Source organism: Poecile atricapillus, chromosome Z, assembly GCF_030490865.1.
Source record: "Poecile atricapillus isolate bPoeAtr1 chromosome Z, bPoeAtr1.hap1, whole genome shotgun sequence".
NCBI lineage: Eukaryota > Metazoa > Chordata > Aves > Passeriformes > Paridae > Poecile > Poecile atricapillus.
Window position 1 is genome coordinate 123,858,175 of NC_081289.1, and position 20,423 is coordinate 123,878,597.

The following is a 20,423-nucleotide window of genomic DNA, read 5'->3' on the forward strand; positions in this document are numbered from 1 at the left end:
TATTGAAGATGAGAAAAAAATCATGAACAGCCAAACACAGGAAGTGGCTAACTGCAGAAGAAAAGTAGAACAAAATTTTCCTTGAAAAGAGCTGCATCCCTAGAAGCAGCCCTGTGCAAGCAAAATAGCCTGCTTGTGAGCAGACCATCACCTTGTACATGCTCATGCTGGATCACAAATACAGGAGATGCTTCAAGCAAGACCCTTAGACTGAGGCTGTGAGACTTCTTATCAATTTCCTATATACTAAAAATATTAGAAAAAACACCTGTCTGTATCTGTGGTAGTTTCCAGTATATCATGATTGTTCATTTCCTGGGCAGGCAGGTGGGAAATAGATCTGTATAAAGAGGGAGAAGCTTAGGTTAAATCTGTTTTTCTTGCCTTGGTGTTTGGTGGAGACTGAACTTGCTAAAGGAACAGAGCAGCAACTAAAGAGCCTACTTCCCTCTGCCTACAGAGGTTGTCTTCTTTGTCAGTTAAGCTTCTACAAGGAAATCAAAGTAAAAGGAGAAGCAGACACATTAAGAGGAGAGAAGGGGATTAATATTTTCCTCTTGTTTCTTCCAAAAAGTGAGAATTTATAATAAAAACACTGAGAATTTATTTGACATCTTGTTTCTTGTTGCTCTTTAATGCAGTCAAATAGTATAAAAAGTTTTTTGCCTCCTTAATACTTCACAGACCAAAATCCTCTTATGCTGTGAAACACCACTTGGACCTAATAATGAACTCCCAAATATCTGCAGTACATTTCTGATGTTTTGCATTTCATTGATTAGCTTCGCCTATAACAATCCTTTGCTTCCCTAGTTTTAGCCTCTGGCTACTTGAACAATTGTCAGTTCTAAATATAATTTAAAGCAGCAGAGTCATAAAGGTATAGCCTACTTCAAGTGGAGATGGAAACCTGTGTTTCCGAACTAATTCAGCTTCAGACTGCAGTTCATATACTTCTTTAATGTTTAATTACAGAATGTTAAAATTCTTTAATGTTAGAATTACAGAAGGGGTAGAGAACATTTCTTGGTTTGCAGGGCCACAATACAGATGTATATAGTCAAAAGAGAAAAGAAAACCCAAACTTGGTTCACTGAGCTTTTTTATCAATTAAAAAAGCACAAATACCCACACAGAGATAATGAGTTCCTCATTATTCTGCAGGAGAGAATCAACTGTCTTGTCAAAAAAAGATACTGGCATGCACACACGTGTATTTTCAAAAATTGCCCTGACTTGTCTATTTATCTAAATTTCAAAATCTTGAGTGGTACTCATTTAATTTGCAGCCCACTATTCCTTGCATTCATACTCACAGCGTTCTTCTATTAACATAGTGCATTTTTTCTAAAAAATTATGTCTAAGCAGGAAAAGAACTGATCAGGTTTGGCATGCTTCCACATGTGTTACACATACATACAAATACCTGCACACGGACATAACAATCTGTTAAAAATGCTAATAACGTCATATGTCTTGTTTCACTTTTATCAAATTCTTGCAATTAGGTATTGGGAAACATAAAGCACTGTCAAAACTTAAGCCAAGGAAACAGCATTCCAAAGTACAGTGGTTAGCCAAGCATTCCGTTAGGTCAGGGATAAAGCCTGACTTTATTAGCTTAGAAGGGGAGCCCTCTGCTGGGCAGAACAAGGATGCACACGGTCCCCCCCGCCGCGGGCACTGCATCTGCTGTCCCTGGCACCAGCAGCCTTCTGCATGCTCCAAACCACGCTCAGTGCAGCTGCCCGTCCAGCGAAGACTCTGACATGATGCAGGTAAGTTCTGACAACGGATAGCATGCCTACACATTTGTTTATGTCCCCAGGACACTACCGACAGGACTGTGGTTGCAGGCTGATGCCTGTAGCAACACAGGGTACCTTTGAGGAGGAATCAAATTCCAGGAGGAACTGTATCAGCCTACACACTGCCCTGCTCTAGTTGTTATGCCACCACTCTTGTAAATATTTTGTAGCTAAAAGCAAAGTGTCTGCACCTTGGTGATGCTGCCAGGACTTTCACCTCATCCCCAGTAAGTGAGAAGTTACATATAAGGCAGCCTTATTACCTCACTCATTCTTACCTATGATGCTCCGAGTAAAAAAACCAACCTTTTCAAGCTGCAGTATTTCAGTCTGAGCTATTATTTACACTGTTACATACAAGCCTGGGAAACAGGGATAAACTGGGATAGACAGCCCAAAGCAGCTCAGCTTCTGTCAGTGCACAGGCTATTGGAGTCTGATTCATTAATAAAAGGCAGCTCTTTCCTTTGCTGTAGCTCTTCTGCTTTTCACCAGTGATGCTACAAGTTCCCCACATCCCCTTGCTCTCTCACCACATCCCACTTCCTTTTTGCCTTTCTAAGACAGACATTATTCTCAAACACTCCAACTCCAGAAAGGACCCCTATCTTCCTAAACTCCTCACCAAAATTACCTCCCAGCTTTCTCTGTGTGACCTGCCTTCACAGCTATGAGTGCTAAGCTAACCCTGTTGCTCGGAGAATTTACTGCACCTACTATGGGCAGCTTTGCGATCTGCATCCAGGGCAATCCACTTCCAAACAGAAAAACCAGGAGCCTTTAAGGTCCTTGACAATTAACTGAAAAGCTACCCCAGTCTTCTACACCTATAAATATAGCCTAATATAACATATTTTCTGCTATTTACCTTCCAAAGTCTTTATGATGTGTGAGGTTCTGTGAGACCTGAGCAGCACTATTTGCTAAAACTGGCTACAGTAAAAATATTTTCTTCTAATAGTACTGTTTTGGATAGCACGTTTAGAGACTTGTACTTTGTTTCTCATTGTATTGTGTAATTAAAAAAAGTCTGTGCAGCTGTACATCAAACTGGAATGTTCAGATGGGATGCAAAAATCATACCTTGCTCCATCAACACCATCTTTTGTCTCTCCTACTGACAGACTTGAAGAATGAGACAGGAACCAGAAAATTGATCTAATATTTTCCAGCCTTCTTTTTCCTGCAACATTACTTTTTTCTTCATCTGCTACACAAAAGTCTATGATTCTGTTAATAGGTATTGTTAAAATTAGTATTTTTGTGTAAGACTAAGCACTATTTTAATCCACAAACTAGAATCTATAATTTGCTGATGAACACCATGACAGATAAAAAACCCCAATCCAACTGTTCTGCAGTAAGTCAAGTAATGGTCTAGGAGTAACTTTTTGTCTTGTGTTATGACATCACTCTAGCTAAAAGCATCACTCTAGCTAAAAGATGTCCACCTAAAGATACCTAATTTAAAATACTAATTTTAAAATACAGTAAGATGTTAGGTCCAGCTGCTTACTTTCTAGTGTTTTCAGGTAAGAAGTATAATTAGCGGATGATGTGGTGAGGAAAAAAAATCCCACAGCTATGCAAAGATCTACTTGCTATTCAGATCAGTTATCTCTTAACACTACATTTAATGTATTTATATACTGCATAAGATACCAGTAGAACTTCAAACACAGCTTGTTTTAGACAGAATATTCTTATCTTAACAAAAAGAATTAAGAAGGAAAGAAGCCATCATTCCAGCCTGTGAAAAAGAGAAGAAACCTGGCAGCACTGGCTTCCCTGTTATCACTCAGTTGTCATGACGTTATTTTCAGTAAGTAAAATTCTTTCTGCTTAAGACCTCTCAAATTCTCCACTTGTAAAATTCTATTTAATATTGTAATTCTAAAATACTTACACGACAAGTAAGGTGTATTTTATTGTGATCTTCCTATCTAAACAGTCTTTATGGAAAACCATAAGATAAAGCCACTAAGAGCAATAATCTTAAAAATGACAGTTCTGAAAAACAGTGTGCTTTTTATAGTTCTATGAGAATGATAAAAACAGACCATTTCAGATGATCGGGTCACTGAATGATACTGGTGTGGAAATGGACACATGGACTAATCCTACAAACTTACAGAACATTCTATTAAGATTCAACTTTTGAAAATTATTCAAACTCTTTACAGGCCTAAAGGCAGAGACTAGCTAACCAGACACTACCAAGACTGAAAATTTCTATTTAAAGTTTTTTTTCCAGGATATTAGTACACGTCCAAAAGTTCTACTAAAAACCATTCTACTAGACATGATGGACTTTGACATGCACAGGGAAGGAGTTCTATTTTTGTAACAGATCACATGAAAAATCCTAGTATGACTGTAAAAGTAAACTATTGCATCATGCTATAATAATTAATGCAGAAGTAATTTTAAAAACTATCAGATGTTCAGTTATAATTATTAATGTAGTGTCAAATCATATAAATCTGATGCATACAATGGCATTTCTTCAAGCAGCCTAATGACACTCTCAAAATGACTAGATTCATTGTCCTCATTAATAGTTCTAACATCAACACTTTTATAACAACACATTTTTATACTTTCCTCACATGGAACAACTTGGGCAGATATGCAACCAAGTGATTTCTTAAATGCAACTTATAAAATTCTTGCTTTGAAACTGAAGACCCTACCTTTGTAACCTACCAACCAGTGCTTCTGATATATGTAACGACATACATATTTACATACTCCAAAGCATTTGCAAATGTGTAACTATAAAAAACGCTATTAGCATTAGAGTATTAGAATCTGTTTTGCTTTTTAAGGCTTGTAACATGTGACAAAGAAAATAATTATTTAATAATTAGTAGCTATTTGTTGGTTCTTAGTAAAATAGGACAAATACTGTAAGTTTGGACTGTCCTGGTTGTTATGAACCATTCGGCAGAAAAGCACACAAGGTTCTGGAAATCCCTGCTTATATATTTCACCAAAAGGGAACAAAACTAAACAGCAAGCTGCAAACAGATGTACACAAAATGTTAGAGAAAGTTTCCTAACTAACAGAGCTGCCAAGATTATAAAAGCCTTTCAAACAGAGCATTAGGAATGAAGAGTTTAGCCATTTTAAATTCATCTTCACTAGCTGATAAAGAGGATTATACAATGTGCTTACCTGAAATACAGGAAATAAAGCACTTTTCTGCTGTGTTCTAGCTCTTCAGATCTTAAGTAACCCTACAAATCCTACTGCCAAGAACTTTATTTTGTACTTTGACTACAGAGGTGGGAAAGGCATAGGATGTCCAATGTTCTGTTCACCCTTTCCTTTGTTAGGACATTCTCTGTTAATAAGCCATGAAAGGAATTGCTTTCAGCTAATACAAAAAGTTTGCTGCATTAATAATTTTCTTTGCACATAGCTAGCAACTCGGCCTTGCTTCTACCAAATATTTGATTCAAACCCAGGGATTTTGCATAAATTAGAGGTGTGCTTCACTATTTGTTGACTTAATTAGATGTTAACTTACAGAAGCAATATAAGTAGGATCTAACTTTCCTGGAAGGGCTCTTAATATTTTTCACATTATTTATTGATATTGATAAACAAATATTTTTCATATCTGGATTAAAAAATACATGTATGTAAATAATGTCTCCATAGGGTATAGCAAATCTAAGAATATTTGCCTGGGAGTAAATTGAGAGTTCAATAAAACCTCAAGAATTAGCCCCACAGCACTGTATGATATGCATTCTATTGGTTTACAGGTCTTAAAAAACTCACAAAATCCTATTTGCTGTTTATTGAAAGTGAACAAAAGTCCTAAGGCTATACAAACAATTGACACCAAAATTATTTTAATGAAAAAAACTATTTCTTATAAAAGAAACATAGCACACCACTATAAAACACATAAACAACTTCTCCTTACCTATGTAACTGTGCACTTTTGTTTTGCATTAAGTTTGATTTAAATAAAAAAATCGCAAGCATTTACTGTCCTTAAGTTGAATTTTAATATTTAAGAGAATACATAACTTTTTAAATTAAAAATATTTTTCACCTGGTACGAGCTGTCTCTCATTCCATTCACTTGTGATTAAAACCTCTAGGATTTTTATGTGGTGTTCTGTATTATCAGAGCTGCAAGAGATGGATTCGGCAGTAAGAACTAGGAGAAATACCAAAGTTTACTTTAAATTAGTAAAAAAAAATTGAAAGAATTAACCACAATGCCCTCACATCAGAAATAAGGTCAGAAAATTATTTAATTAATCTTAATTTGTATAAAACTAATTAATATTTACAGTACAAAATATGGTAAAGATGACCCACATACCTTGCTATCTGGAATTTGAAAAGCAGAGGGCTGAAAATTTCAGCCAGGGACCTTGCATTCAAGAGATTTTTGCTGGAGGCTTGACAAACTCTGAGGAAATGTTTGAGCAAATACTGGAGTGTGAGCCAATACTGGGGAGGTATATTTGGAGATCTGATCAGCTTCTTCAGCAACTGAGCATATTCCTCTGAGCTCTGCACTTCTGCAAGCAAACAGATAAATGGTTCTTGAAACCAGCACAGGAACATTCAAGTAAAATGAAACTATATGTGACTCCTTTAGAAAGACCAATTTTACAGAAAAAAATAATTCTGTCCTTCATTAGATCCAAAAGATTTATTTCTTCTTTTAAAAGAAATGAAATGCTCAGGAAAGAGTAAAGAACAAGTATTTAAAAGTCAAATGGAAACAGATATGCATTTTGGTAAAAACCACAATCTGTTCAGAGTGTACTGGTAGAAGTCTGTCTTGTGTTTAGTGTCACACACGATTGGGTAATTCTGAGATGCACTAGATAAGTCTCACAGGTGCTGTTCTAACTTTGAAGGTTACCAGTAACAATATCCTGTCCTGAGATATATAACAGAATACTTGGCCCAAGTGCTGAAAGCTTATAAGCTGTACTTGTTTGAAATGACCACTGTAGATGACGAATCTCACATGCATGTATTTCTCACTTCATAATCTGCAACCCCAATGTAACACAGCACTACATGACCTCTAATACATTTACTTTGTCAGCACTGATAAAAAGTTAAAAATTAGCTTTTTGTGTACAGGTAAGTCCTTGATTTTTTCCCCCAGTATTTCTATAGTATTTCTAGTTACTAAAATGAAGAGAACTGTGTTATCCCTTATATTTTACATTATGTTTTCTTAAATAAATAATGGAATAATGCAGAATAATGTCTTGATCTGAACTGAAACAGCTTTATGGGTAAAGGTATATTTATAGCTTCTGAGATGCTGCCAGGTTGTGTAGAATTTTTTATTTTCTGTGGGTGACAGCTGAACCACCAGATACTCAGAATTCTAATAAAAGCCTTTTTGTTTGACATTTGAAATAATGTGATAATCATACCTTGAGCTACAGAAATCATGTCACTGTAAACAGCTGCTGGAATGATGGGATTCGGCAGGTCCAGGATATACCTCTTGAGAGCATCTGATAAAGTGTGGACATCAAATGTCTCTAAATCTAATGAAGAGGCATCTAAAGGGAAAGAGCAATATGCTTTTTAGACTTCAGAAAGTAGAAAAAAATATTCAAGCTGATAATAAGTCAAAATTGCTAACTTACATCTGGTTCATGAGGAACAATTCCTAAGAATGTAAGACACCAAGAAAAATCTTTGAGATGAAGAACACAGAGTTTAACACCATGGCCGGTCCCTTGGCATCTGATAAACCAAATGGTTTCCATAACTGTGTGTGGCCTTCTGTCCTATACAGTTCAGCGCTGAACTCAGAGTAACAGTAGCAACTTGCTGATTCTTAGCAATGTTATGGAACATCAGAATATTTTTAACAGGTCTCTGTTTTATGTGTAAATATTTTGCGTAAGAAGTAAGTACTAATCAAAGGTTTGGTCAAATGCAGCTTCTCTACAGGGAGCTATTTCTATTATGACTGAAAGTTTGATTAACATCTTGGGGATCCAAGTCTGCAAATATTTATGTAAGTAAGCCGAAACAAATATACACGTGCAGAACTGTTTTATGCAGCTGTTGGGATTTATCTTGTAAAACTTGATATCCTTCCAGGATAGTTATGACTTGGGATAAGGTTTGGGAGTGTCACATAAAGGACTACTTGTTAGAGTTGGAGCAAAGAATATTGGCAGCAAAAATAAAAATGGAAGTGTGGAATAGTGAAAGCAAGGTTAGGGTTCATTCTATAACATGAAACTCTGGCACAGTAAAATCCTAAGTGTATACAAAAAGATCCATATTTTGTACAAGAATTTAGAGGCATTAATGCTGATCAACCTTCTATCTAGCAAGGTCCCTGGTAAAATAAGTACTGAATCTGTTTATCCAGTTTAAACAAAGGGAACAGGGAGGTAGAGAACTCAGATAAATGGTGTGTCTACCACTACTGTGAAATAAGGCAGCCAAGAGGGGGTAGTGAGAAACTTAGTGCTTCTCCACCTCCTTTGTTTTCCCAACAAAAAGCTTGCAGTATGAGCTCAAACCTTATCAGACACCAAAGAATTTGCATGAGAGAAAAGGCATAATGAATGTCTCAGATGATACAAAACTTGCAGTGTGGGAATGATTTCTGTAAGAGCAATTATATGTCAGAGAATCCACAAATTCTTAAAGAAGTAGCTTTTATTAGTTTTTCTGCTCACAGACTATTTTTCATTTAATAAGCCAAGTTAAATCATGCTTCTTCAGTGTTGACCATTTCTCTGAAGTATGTACCAAATTACTATAATGAATACATGAGTAAGAATATACTTACTCTGCAGCTCTCTGGGTGTAATATCATAAACAGACCCAAACTCTTCCATCTGCTGAGCTAACAAGATGTAAATCAGCTTTGACTTTGGAGCTAGATAGTATTGTGTTGATGCTAACAGACAGTTATCCAATCAAAAAGTGGAGAGCATCTTAACCGCTAGCAGAACAGCATACTAATACAAGTTCACAACTTTGAGACCAAAGCTGACTTTTCCATCTGAATTAGCATTCTGTCAATTCAAAGAGAGCAGGCAGAGGAAATGAGATCTGTCCCTATCACTGCACCAGCTCTGTCCTGGAAGATCCTAATCCTATCTTAAAGAGAAGTCAGAAAGGGACACTGTTACTAAAGACAAAAGTTCTGTTTCTGTTACTCAAACCTAACTACATTTCAAGCAAGAATACATGTAAACTATGAATTCTTCATCTCAAGAGAAAGATAAACCTTTCATAAAAGTATAACTCAGTTTAGAGACTTAAGACAGGATTCCGCTAAATTAAGAGATACAATCATATTGTTGCCACAGAAAATCTGGATTTGTCTCGACTGAAAAACATAAATACAATGCTAAAAATATGACTGCTATCATGACGCTGCTAGTACCACATGCCTATCTTCTCTCTGCTTTTACACATACACTTCTTCACTCCTAGCACGATCAGCATAGGACAGGATGCTCTTTTGTTTTGAAAAAGCAGACAACTCAAAGTATCATCTCTTATTCAACATGCTAATGTTTGCAATTATTAAAAATAAGGAGACTAAATCACTGTGTGAGTTTGCTTTCTTTGTCCCTTTGGCAACAAGGCATGTAACCATTTCCATTTTCTACCTCTTGTATTTTGGCAGTCTTTTAGGCAAATGAAAGCTCACACCACACATTACACCCCAGCTTGCCAAGTCGAGGTCGAACTCTCCTCCTACTCTCATACTGAAACAGTGTTGCCATGCCAGTATATTCTGGACTGAAGAAGAAATTAAGTATACTAAAAAAGAAGAGAAATATATTTCAGGAAACTAGAACGGGTATGTGGCATTAGTGGTGTAGGTGCATTTTACTGCCTGAGAACTCAGCCTACAATATTAATTCAATTGTCTCTTTCACTTCAATATCACTCTGTAGCAGGTAGATAATGGGCTGCTATTGACACCGCACCTACTGAACCAAAGAAATGCCTCACAGAACTGCATGTAAACAACTGGCCATTTGTTTACAAAATAAGCAGTCTTTCAGGAATAATGTATTTTTACCATGATTCTGGAAAAAACATCTTGTTTTTCTCTGTACAACTAGACTGTCAGTCTTTGAACAAGTGAGAGGACAAGAGACTAAAATAAATACTCTTAGAAAAAAAAATGTGCAGTGGAACCATGAAAAAAAGACAACTTCTAAAAGTGAAAAATACTTTCTGTACCAAGTGTAAAAGTTAGAAAACTTTTTTACTTATATATGTCTTTTTAATAGTAAATTATTGAGAACCAGCATATATGAGTGAGAGTGATCTGACCACAAAGTCTAAGAGATTTAGAAGGAGAACTGTAAGAAGGAAGAAAACTGTACTTACCACATTCAAAAATTTGTCTTAATTCCACTGTACTGCTTGAGCCTTGTGCTCCATACAAAGTTGAATACTCCAGACCTTCAAAACAAAATTGATGGGACACATTCAGGACAATATTAGTATTTTGGTGACTGTTGCCCTGATGCAATGTATTTCTGTTTTCTTCAGTAAGTACTTACAGTATAAATGAGCAATGCTTTCACCTACCACACTAAAGAATGTGATTTTTTTTAAGGCTGTAAGATGCTCTTTGTGCACTCAGGCTGCTGTGTCTGCAGAAAGAGACGGCCAAGGAAGATCAGAGATACCAGTAGTCCTACATATTCTGTACAACTGTCCACTGGCCAACTGTAGAAGGCCAGGACTAGGAAACAGATTCACACTGGTGTCAGAGGAAATATCTGTATGTATCATATAATGTATCTAATAATCCACCTGAATTATTAGAAAAGACATCAATGAAGTGTTTTCAGATGAAATATACTGTTTACAACTTTCCTACATCAGTGAAAATAGAGAAGACACGTAGGGATGAAGAGCACTGATGATTTAGCACTAGTGGTGTCTCGTGAAAGCACTTCATGTTGATATCAGCAAGCTCTTACTCTTTCAGGAAAGGTTTACACTCTTTTAAAGTGCCAGAGGAGTATGTTAGAACCTATGACCCCAAGGACAGCAGCCTGATTCTCATCAGAATATCATTTCTGCTCTTGTTCCCCAGTTTAAGGTCCCTAAATGAAATGGACTCACTGAGCTGGTCCTAACCTCACCAGGACTATGAAAGCAAAATCAGAGGAGGTGCCAGAAAGGTAGGATCATAAAAAAAAAGAGGGAAGCCTCAAAAGGATGGAGACACGTCAGCACGGGAAAGCAGGGTAGGGGAAAAAACCCATAAAAGCAACACTATCTGACTCACTCTAAAGCAGCAATTAAAAATTGTCTCCTGAAGAATAAAACCAGTTCTTGAAGCCTTTTCATTTTTTATTCTTTTTTTTTTTCCCCTGCTTTGGAGCAGAACATTACTTTTTTCCCTGTGTAGCTGTGTATCCAACTCAATGTTATGGTGGCATTTACATAACCAGCTAAAGGTCCTTACTGGTTAGAAAAAACAAAACAATACCAAACCCTCTCCCTTACCTTCCAATAATTATTAAATGGCATTTGAGGCAAGCTTTGGTTTTGCTCCTACAGTCCAAATAGCCTCTAATGAGCAGAAACCAGTGCAACAAACCTTAAAGGAGATTATTTTGGATGTTAAGTAATGTGATGCACTATCAGCTCTAGATAGAGGACATAGCAGCTCTGGATACAATTCTGCAGTCTTGGTTCACATAAGCACCAAAAAACTTTGGAAGATCTTCAGCCTACCTTTCTTTTCAATTGTCTCCACTATCTTGACAAGAATTGGTGGAGCAACATCAGGAGGTGTGAACTGCTCTGTAAGGTCTGGGAGTGAAAAAGCTGTAAAAAAAAAATTAAAAAAAAATAAGCCAAACTGCAGATGAATGCAATTACTTTTATGAAAATCGTGACATGCAACCAGTTAATAAAAATTATGACAATTGCATTTTTTATAGCATTTTCTTTCAGGGACACCTCAGTACTGGATTCACACCCCATATTGCCTAGGAAAAGGAAACACAATAAAAGTTTGCAGCCTATGGATGTGCAGAAATACAATGCAAGTAAGGAAAGAAGAAATCTTGCAGTCTGAGATATTTACATACACTGTGCACCAAGTGAAGGAGTTAAGCACGTAACTGTCTGGGAGTGCCTTGTCTCCTGAGTAAAACAGGCTGAGGCAAAGGCCTGAAACATCAGTAGAAAAAAGTATTTCACACTCATACACAAGCTCAGTAACTTCTATGCATTTCAATTTTCAAGCATCATACTATTAACAGTATCATTTACTTGAAGCAAGAATTTTCTTTTCTACATGGACTGGTTAGCAATAAATAGTATAATTGGAAAGGGACACTTTGCAAATTCAAACAAAACTGCACACAGGTTTTATACAAAGTCAGTTTTCATACAATCTAGTTTCTTCATGGAGAGAACATACTCTCTAAAGGTATGTTCTAGCTCTGTGAGGAAAGATCTATCTCTAATTACACAGTTTTTGTAATTAGACAAATTTTGTAATTACAAAACAGTAATTCAAAAGTTTCAGACTGGTCCTGTTTAACACATGGAAAAAAGAATGTTTACATAAAGAAACATCTGGCATAGTTTGATGGACTGTGATTGATAAACAAAGATTACAGAATCACAGAATCACTAGGTTGGAAGACACCTTCCCAACCATCAAGTCCAACCCAGCCCTAAACCATGGCAGCGAGTGCCACATCCAGTCTTTTTTTAAATACATCCAGGGATGGTGACTCCACCACCTCCCCGGGCAGACCATTGCAATACTTTATTACCCTTTCTGTGAAAAGCTTTTTCCTAATATCCAAACTATATCTCCCTTGGCGCAGCTTAAGACTGTGTCCTCTTGTTCTGCCAGTTGCTGCCTGGATAAAGAGACACCCCCACCTGACCACAACCACCTTTCAGGGAGTTGTAGAGAGTGATAAGGTTACCTCTGAGTCTCCTTTTCTCCAGGCTAAACTCCCTCACAGGGACCCTGTTCCTCACAGGGTTTGTGTTCCCAGCCCCTCACCAGCTCGTTGCCTCTGAACGCGCTCAAGCATCTCAATGTCCTTCCTGAACTGAGAGCCCAGAACTGGACACAGAACTCCAGGTGTGACCTCACCAGTGCCAAGTACAGGAGGAGAATGACCCCCCTGCTCCTGCTGGCCACACTATTCCAGGGGCCATTTGGCCTCTTGGCCACCTGGGCACACTGCTGGCTCATGTTCAGCCACTGTCACCAGTACTCCTAGGGCCCTTTCTGCCTGGGCCCAGCCACACTGTCCCCAGCTTATAACATTGAAGGGGGTTTTTGTGCCCAAAATGCAGGACTTGGCACTTGGACTTATTAAACTTCATCCCACTGGACTGCCCATCCTTCCAACCGTTCCGGGTCTCTGTGCAGAGCCCTCCTACCTTCCAACAGATTGACACACACTCCCAGCTTAGTGTCATCTGCAAATTTACTAATGAGAGACTCAATACTCTCATCCAGATCATCAATAAAAATATTGAACAGGACTGGCCTCAGCACAGACCCCTGAGGGACATCACTGGTGCCTGGCCCCCAGCTGGGTGCAGCACTGTTCACCACCACTCTCTGGGCCCGGCCATCCAGCCAGTTCCTAACCCAGCACAGAGTGCTCCTGTCCAAGCTGTGGGCTGCCAGCTGTTCCAGGAGTGTGCTGTGGCAGACAGTGTTAAAGTCCAAATAGACACATCCACAGCCTTTCCTGCATCCACCACGTGAGTCACCTGGTCATAGAACGAGATCAGGTTGGTCAAACATGACCTGTCTCTCCTAAAGCCATGCTGGCTGGGTCTGATCCCCTGGCCATCCTGTAAGTGCTGTGTGATGACACTCAGTGTAAATTGTTCCATCACCTTACTGGGTACTGAGGTCAGGCTGACTGGCCTGTAATTACCAGGATCCTCATTCCCACCCTTTTTGTGAAAGGGCATCACATTGGCCAGCTTCCAGTCATCTGGAACCTCACCAGTCAGCCAGGACTGCTGGTAAATGATGGAGAGCAGCTTCACGAGCTCATCTGCCAGTTCCTCCTCACCCTGGGATGGACCCCATCTGCTCCCATAGATTTATGAACATCCAAGTGGCTCAGCAGGTCTCTGACTGCCTCCTCTTGGATAATGGGGGGACCATTCTGCTCCCTGCCACCATCTACCAGCCCAAGAGGACAGTTGTCCTAAGGACAAGCCATCTTCCCACTAAAGATTGAGGTAAAGAAGGCGTTAGGCACCTCCACCTTCTCCTTATCTGCAGTTACTAAATTCCCTCCCGCATCCAGTAGAGAACAAAGGCTGATCTTACCCTTACTTTCACCACTAATATATTTATAAAAACATTTTATATTATCCTTATCAAAAGTTGCCAAATGATGTTCAAACTGAGTTTTGCCCTTATTTTTTTTCCTACATGCCCTAGCAACCCCCCTAAATACTTCCTGAGAGACCTGACCCTCTTTCCAAAGATGATACATCCTCTTTTTCACCGAATTAATCACTGAAGTAAAAATTGCCAGTTGCCTAAGCAACAGTGATCTCTGCTCAATTAAACTCACTATGGACAAACAGAGAGCAGTTCTTGAACACACATACACAAAGGTGATTTATAGATATATACAAATACATATAGGCACACCCTCTGCCCCTATTTTCAGAAGACTGAAACAAAATGATTATGATGATAACTAAGTAGAAGGAAAAAAAAAAAACCCACAAAATTATGAACAGAGAGTTTTTTATGAAAAATTTTGAGATAGCCAAAAAAATGCAATATATATCAACTGATAAAGAGATAGCAGACAATTTTGGCTGGCAATTCACCCTATTTAAGATTACATAACTTCATAAAAATGCAAACAATTTTCCTGTGGTTTAACCCCAGCTAGCAATGAAGTCCCACACTAATGCTCAGGCACAATCTTCTGGTGGGATAGGGGTGAGACTCAGAAGGGTAAAAGTGAGAAATTTAGTGGATTGAGGTTTAGATAGTTTAATAGGGAAAGCAAAAGCCACACACAAAAGCAAAGCAAATCAAAGTATTAATTCAGTGCTTCCCATGGGCAGGCAGATGCCATTTCCAGAAGAGCAGGGTTTCATCACTGGGTAATGGCAACTTGGAAAGGCAAACACCATCACTTTGTACATCTCCCACATTCTTATTCTTCCCCCAGATTTACTGCTGAGAACAGTGCTTGGTGGTATGGAATGTCTCTGTATCAGTTGTGGGCAGCTGTCCTGGCTGTGCCCCCTCTCAACTTCTTGTGCATCCCCTGTCTCCTCACTTGTGAGGAGGGGTCTGAAGCAGAAAAGGCCTTTACACTATATAAGCCCCACTCAGCAATAATTAAAACATCCCTGTGCTATTAGCATTGTTTCCAGCATGAATCTGAAATGCAGTCCCATGATAGCTACTAACAAGAAAATTACTTATACTCCAGTCAAAACCAACACAAATTTGAAAAACAGTAAGAGAGCAAGGAAAGGACAGAAGTTTGGAAGTGTAGATAGATGAGGAGTGAGATGAAAGACAATAGTAGTAATGGAAGTGAAGCGTACTCGCAAAAAGAAGAGAAATTATGGTAACATAATGACAGAAATACTTTCTAACCTATTCATAACTGAGGATATTAGAAAAGCATCTGTTAGTTGTAACAGTTTAACTTAGGAGGCCCAGAAGATAACTATTCAGAGTTTCAAAAGGATTGCCTATGCAAATCTGGCCTGCTGTTTTTTAATGACTTGAGGAAAATCAGAGCAATTCCCACAGATCTAAAGAGTTCTAATACCCAACCTCCACTCTGAAAGGACAAGTAACATGCACATATGCTAGTGTCATTATAGGTCCTGGGAAAAATAAAGAAAAACTTAAAACTAGGCTCATATAATGCAATAAAAGACGACAAGCAGCACTGTAACTAAGAATCATCTGCACAGCTTTTTAGAGGATAGGTTCTTTCCTTAGTGGCATCTCTGTGAGCTGAAAAAGGCTAATGAGTAGACATAATAAACTCCAAAATTCTGTCAGATAATTGACTTAGTATAACACTCTGATTAAAAGCTATGTTCAATGGAAGCACATTATATAGGTGTATTAATGCAGAACAAGCTACTCAAGGAGCAAATGGACTTTTCAACTCTTTCCATCTTCAAATCACTTTCAGATTTGACTTTAAATCTGTTTCAACAACACAAGATGGGCTCAAGTGGAAAATGCTGCACTCTAAGCAGCTTCTGCTGAGGCATACGGAAATACAGACCAACAGATTTGTAATATTAAAATCAAATAGTTCTTTTCAACTCCAAACTCCATGTCTATCTTATGATATGGACAAATTTATTGAAATAATAAATAAAAGATAAGAGTAATATCAAATAAAATAAATAAAATAAATACAAGATTAGAGTAATATCAAAGGGTATGCTATGAAAATACTCAGACTGTGAGATACTAATAGACTCAAGAGAATGCTAAAGCCTTAACCTTTATATAACCTTTACATATTTTTACCTATGAAAGTAACTTTCTGATCCCTTAGGGAGCTAGTTACATTAAATTTATCCCTCTTTCATAAAATTAAGAAAATTGCATAATCTCTGAACAAAGATGCTCATCTAATTCCAGATGGAGGCAGCATGCAGCCACAGTCAGCAGTCTAAATTGAAACAGAGGAAAAGAGACAAAGAAGGATAAACTGAGACAGAGGATTGAAGTCAAAACTGACAGACAGTTCAGCCTTATCAAGTGACAGCTTGGCAGCTAAGGGACAGCCCATCCGGGCTAATAAGTACCACAGTGCTTTCTTCCATTAACCAAATTGTGCCTTGAATTGATGGCAAGACATCAACAAGTATCTATCAGCAAGGTGCATTTAGAAAAATAATTCCAATTTCCACTGATGTACACTTTCTACACGAGGAATGAAGTCCAAGCAAAGTGAAGAGCATCAGGGGAGTATGTCAGCTTGGGAAGAAGCCCCTCGCAAGGTGAAGACAAGACAATACAGAAAACAGTTTGTCTGCGTGGGACATTAGGATTGGGGTGGTGTAGACTTTACCTAAATTACCTAAGCAGAGAGGGCCTCTTCCTGCAGCCTTTTTGATGCTTCATGTTTTTCATCTCAATTTTAATATCTTTGTTGTAGAGTATTTATCAATAATGTTCTTAGTTAAAGTGAAAGCCTTTTGGAAGCTATGCATTTCCCTTTATATTTACACAAAATCTGTAACATATCTACAAAACATGAATATGAAAAGAAAATACCAAATTGCTTCAAATGAAGAGTTTCCAAAACTTCTCTATTAGCCTAAAATATGCATTTTAAGAGTACAGAGGATTTCTGATGTCTCTTCCTTGCTTCATCCCATTCCTTTTCAAAACTGGAAACTTATGTACCCAAAGACATTGCTGAACTTTTAGATATGACATGAGACTTCAAGTGAATGACAATTTGTTCCATAAATACATAGTCTGTAAAATACTTGCATATTTGACTGAAAACTCAGGATATTCACCTCTCTTATAAGCTCTATAGCAAAAAGACACTAACAAGAGAGAGATACACAATGGCAGGTCCAAAACCTGCAGTTATCAGCAACAATGCTCAGTTACAATGCTCAGCAATGCAGAAGAAAAACATTCACTTCATCAGCATGCTGAAGATAGCATGAACAAATTAAAATAATTTAACCTCCCACCTGTTCTAGGACTTCCTACTCATTGTGTCACCTTCAATATAATTAATGCATAATATTAATGCATACTGACTTTTGAGTCAAATTTCCTAACTTTTGCACAAAATAGAAAATTATGTTCATTTAAAGGTGAAAGGCTTCACAAGACCAGGTAGTCAGAAAAACAAAGCCCAAAAAACTTAACAGTACTGAAAGAACTGAAGTCACTTTATTACGTTTATAGAGAAGGCAGCCCAATTTGGGAATTCTGCACTTCAGTTTCAAAATGCTGAGTGGAAATATCAGAAGCTAAACTGAAGAAAAGTACACCTAATTTCCAGGTTGTTTTGTTTGGGGTTTGGTTTTTTTTTTTCGGTTGGTTTGGTTTTTTTTTTTGGAGTTTTTTTTAACTGTATGAGCCAGAATACAAGTTATGATTAAAGAAGTCCTGATTCTAGATTAGGTGTACCAGGAGAAAACCCAGGATGCATGTTAAGATTTGCAGTGGGAAAGGAAAACCTTTTATATAGGTCAGTTTTAGTAAAAGGTAACTGGAAAGAAAACTTCACATGCAACCTGCATTTAGTACCTGATTTCAAAGTAGTCTTTTCCTTTGAAGAACACTCTAGGGCAGCAAAGATGTTTGAAGAACCAAACTCACTTTAAAGGATTTAAACCCACTCTAAAGGATGTAGATCCCTTTGCTAAAATCCCATATCAGGTTTTCATTTAAAGCAGTAAAGCAATTTAAAGTATTTAAAACAATATTTTGTCCCAAATGCCTCTGTTTTGTTATTTTTTTTATTTCCTTAATCGCAGGGTCTCCAAAATATAATAGTTCTCAAAACTGTCTTCCTTCTAGGTCTAGCAGTGGGTCTCCAGATAGTACAGAAGCTTCTGATGACACTTCATAAAGCTGGATTTTCCACAAGCTCCACTTTTACCTTGCCACAGTAAGAACCAGTGAGATGAACCACAAATCAAGGGTTCTCTCCAATCTGCAAACTCTTCCCTCTTCCTATTACAGACAGGACTGAACAGCTCTAAGGCAATGGCAGTGTGTGGGAGATGAGAGCATACCTTACATTCAAGGGTTGCCAGCACAGCTACAAAGTGCAAGATGAAACCAGCACACAGCTGCACCTTTTGGAAGGGTTCTCAGTAAAAAGATATAGAGTTAGTACCTGGCAATGACAAGTGGAAATTTAAAGCTGCAATTTGGCTTCAGATGCTTCAGAGATATATATTACATTACTGCTAGAAGAAGAATGAAATTGAAAAACATATATAATAAAACATCTTAAAATGTACAGTACATACCATGAAAGGGATTTTAATTTCTAAATATTTATAGACTAACACTACTTGAATTTAAGTTTGAGTAAACATTACTCCATGAATGCTCTTATTTTTCCAGAAATGGCATTAAAGTTTGTGCACATATTTTGCTTTTGATGACAACACAGTTCTATATGAAAGTCTGTTTTAATAGACTTTAAATATTATTTGAGAGCTCAGGTCTTAAGATGCTCATAATACTTATGATGCATGCAGACATACTCTTTATGCATGCAGTTGTATCCACTAACATAATGATTTTCTATAACTTTACACACGTCCTTGTTTGAAAATCACACAATAACTCCAGACATGAAAGGTTTTACCAGTACTTAAATCAGCTATATTAAACATAAGCATATTAATTAATTCAGAAGAAGAAATGCAAAGATGAGGATCATGGTCAAGCAAGTTGTGATAATGCTCCAACAAGATTAGACAACAAACTGTAAAGAAATGACGACTGCTTAAGCACCTAAAATACTTTGGCCAGCAGCACCATCGGTATAATGCATTATCAGCTTTCTACATAGTTCAACACGCATGCTTGCTATTGAAAATTCTGGGAAATACTGGAGCTTTCTTTATTGAAATACTATTATTTCAGCAGTTATGTACTCTACTAGGTATGGGAAATGGAATTCAAACACTGTTCCACTATTACCCCTTGTCTTCCTTGAAACAGAATCTGCATCTCAATAAGGATTCATAATGTCTGAATTCAAAAGCTTATCAGTATACAATGTGGAATTCCAATGAAGATGCATTGGAAATGAGGATAGTTTGGCAGTTCTGCAGGGCCTTTCAGGCACTGGCATGTATTGAGCTATCCCATGTTCTCCTCCAGGGTGCTGGCTGCTAGTGACCCCCATATCACAGACAGCGGAGCTTGAGGAGATTGGGCTGGGAGCACACTAAAAGCCATGCCTGCGGAAACACAAGTTCAGACTCTGGAAAAGTGGAAAGCACTAGGAAGTACATCATCACACAGATGATGATGCAGCCTGAAGCTTCTCATGGCCCTGTGGTGGAAGCTGGTACAGATGCTGAGCCTCAGCCATGGCAGCCCTCTCAGCACCTGCTGTAATCAGCTGGAGAAGAAAAGGCCACATGAGCCTCACAATACATCAGAGTGAAAGAAGCCTTACTGACAAAAAACTCTTAACTCTTAATGAGTGGGAATTCTGTGATCCACTGTATGTTTCTTAACAGTCTTAAAAAGTAGTGAGTTCCTGCAAAAAGTTTCAGTACAACAGTATGAAAGACTAAAAAAAACCTAAACTCTAACTAGAAAAATTTTCCATAGAGATCTGTGCTTTGGGTTAAGTCTCAGGCTAACACAAAGGATAAGTCTCGTACTACAATTAAATACCAAAGACCAACTCACTCTGAGATTTGCAGGGCTCAACTTTGCCTTGACATTTGCATTTTCAGATAACCTAATGGTATTTACCAGAAGAACTGTTCAGAACTCCCCAGCTACCATCAGCAAAAGATTTTAACTGGACAAAGATGAAAGACAAAATGGTGAGGGTGAAGAGAAAGTCAGTGTTACTGTGTGACTCAAATAAATCAA

General features: G+C 37.8%; 1 protein-coding gene across 3 annotated transcripts in view; it reads right to left on the reverse strand.

The window, feature by feature from the left end:
- Positions 1-20,423, reverse strand: part of PIK3R1 (phosphoinositide-3-kinase regulatory subunit 1) — a 62,412-nt gene that overhangs the window by 15,216 nt on the left and 26,773 nt on the right. For all 3 annotated transcript variants that reach the window (XM_058864145.1, XM_058864148.1, XM_058864146.1), the window contains exons 3-7: positions 11,552-11,644; positions 10,187-10,261; positions 7,237-7,368; positions 6,156-6,357; positions 5,880-5,959 (exon numbers count right to left, since the gene is read on the reverse strand). In XM_058864145.1, the coding sequence (XP_058720128.1) occupies positions 5,880-5,959; positions 6,156-6,357; positions 7,237-7,368; positions 10,187-10,261; positions 11,552-11,644 (582 nt within the window). The remainder of the gene's footprint in view (positions 1-5,879; positions 5,960-6,155; positions 6,358-7,236; positions 7,369-10,186; positions 10,262-11,551; positions 11,645-20,423) is intronic.